Source organism: Triticum aestivum, chromosome 2B (genome assembly GCF_018294505.1).
Source record: "Triticum aestivum cultivar Chinese Spring chromosome 2B, IWGSC CS RefSeq v2.1, whole genome shotgun sequence".
Taxonomy (NCBI): domain Eukaryota; kingdom Viridiplantae; phylum Streptophyta; class Magnoliopsida; order Poales; family Poaceae; genus Triticum; species Triticum aestivum.
In genome coordinates this window covers 795,838,556-795,840,862 of record NC_057798.1, presented here as the reverse complement: position 1 = coordinate 795,840,862, position 2,307 = coordinate 795,838,556, and the positions used below count along the sequence as shown (strand labels likewise).

General features: G+C 45.8%; 1 protein-coding gene across 1 annotated transcript; it reads left to right on the top strand.

The window, feature by feature from the left end:
* The first annotated feature begins 786 nt into the window (after positions 1-786).
* Positions 787-1,929, top strand: LOC123042824 (formin-like protein 7). The gene is made up of 2 exons (XM_044465198.1): positions 787-1,278; positions 1,450-1,929. Exons 1-2 carry the CDS (start codon positions 961-963, stop codon positions 1,531-1,533), a joined length of 402 nt encoding a protein of 133 aa, XP_044321133.1. The 5' UTR covers positions 787-960; the 3' UTR covers positions 1,534-1,929.
* Positions 1,930-2,307: the final 378 nt, after the last annotated feature.

Here is a 2,307-nt window from a genome sequence, read left to right as displayed (position 1 = left end):
CTAGCGATGTTTATATACTCGATGGCCACTTTTAAACTCATTTCGAAAATTTCATTTTGTTTCAGCTTTTAAACTTGTAAAAAAAAGGATAAATTCACCAAGTTTCAAATACTAAAACCCTAAGCCTGGAATACTAAAACTCTAAACCCTAGACCCAAACCCTAATCCTAAGTCCTAAACCCTCAGAGCAGATGGAACTTGGTGAAACTTGGCAAAAACTTAATATTACTATTATCAAGTATGAATATTGGTAAAAAATACATTTGTCAAAATGTATTCAAGTGTGATCTTGTTTCAAAGCCCTCGTTGCCAGGAACATGAATATGAAACCAAAATATAAATTGGACTTTTGGTTCATAAAGATATAATTAAATTCAAATTAAAATTCAAAAGAAAAAGCATGGGAAATGAGATGGGTGGACCATGCAATCTCTGAAGAAGAAAAACATCCATACATGGGACACCCCAAACATAATCAAAAGCTAAGCCATGCATGCAAAGAAGATAATCATGTATGCACGAGAATGTCCAACAAAATCCGATATCCCATGCATGGTAGAGTTTAGCTTCTCTTTCACCATTTGCGTTCATTTGTTTTCCCTCTGTTTTTATTATGCATCCCAAAAACGGATGCGAGCAACACCATCCGATAAAAAGGTTTGCCCAAATGACCCATTCATGGGAAAGGTGCGTGGCGCGCATGAAGCCATGCCCCTGATATAGTCCTTGTCCATTTCAAAGTAGCAGAATTAAAGCCGCACGTGCATGTAATATGCACCCTTATTTTGGTTCTGCCTGAGACGAGTCATGCGGCCCCATTCCCGTGAAGCGGGGAAGCCAAAGCTATTGCCTGCATCCCCGCGGCTGCTTCTTCCCACGTCCACACAACCACAAGAAACGTCGGGGACTCGCCGGTGATCGATCCCCATCACTCGCCGGCGATCGGTCCAGACACGACCAATGGCAGAAAGCGCAGTGATAGCACCACCACTACAACCAATGACACCACCGCAACCAATGGCAGAAAACGCAACGGAGGCACCACCACAACCAATGGCACCACCGCAACAAATGGCGGAAAACGCAACGGCCGCACCACCACCACAACCAATGGCGGAAAACGCAACGGCGGCACCACCACCACAACCAATGGTGGAAAACGCAACGGTGGTTGTGGTGGTGCCACCACCACCGCCAGACAGCACCACAACATTCCTCTGCCTCATCCTCGCCTTCTTCCTCCCTCCCCTCGGCGTTTTCCTCAAGTACAAATGCGAGGTACGTGCGCGCTCACCCACATCATCTCAAGGTTGTCGATGTGACACAATAGCTTCTATTTTTTTTTAAGTGTGTGCCACAATAGCTTTACCATTGCCATGGATATATGCATGCATTTCAACATTCTGGGGCTCCTGATCGGATCGGTTCTTGCTGGTGTTTCTGCTGCAGATTGAATTCTGGATCTGCCTCATCCTAACATTCTTGGCCTACGCGCCGGGCATCATCTACGCCGTCTGGGTGATCGTAAAGTAGAGATTGCGCCCATGAACGTTAGGACAACAGGGATTTGATTCTTCTCTTCGAATCCCAGACATAGAAGAAAAGAAAGACTTCACAGAGGCAAGAACAATTTGGGAAATCCCAGGGGGAAATGATGCCGTTGGAATGTGGCGACTAAAGGATTTGTCGCCTCAGTTTTAGGCTATGTCTCTTTTTCACCTTCCATGTTTTGGTGCTGAGAATTGGTTATTGTTATCTGGGAAATTAACAATAACAGGTTGTGTTGTCATTGACATATCGTGGCTGCAAAATTCCAGAGAAACATGTCATTCTCTCTTTTTCAAAAACTGACTTAGGGGGGCATGATATGTTCATTACGACTCAAGTGGCCTCGGACACTAACATATCAAGGTATGGCGCGCACGTACGTTAGTGCCGATGAAGTCACTTGTTCGTTTGAGGTGTAAAGACAAAATTAATGTGCCATCCCGCAATTTTCCGACCCAAACTCTCATTTCTCATTTCTATTCTACTACAACACATTTTATTGAACCACATTTGTTCCAAGGTAACACTTCCGCTTCGGTAGACCCCCTTCAACACAAGGACGGCTAAGATTGTCCCATACCCCTTCATAACGGAGGGCACGATGGGCAAAAATCAAAAAAGAGGCCGCCCGCCTGCCGTCCCGCTCGTAATGTATACGTATACGTGTACGGTTTTTTTTCCGGCCGGGTCGTCCCGCCAACGCGCCCACCCCCGCACGCACACGTCCGGTAATTACGTGCGGACAAGCGCATGCATGCA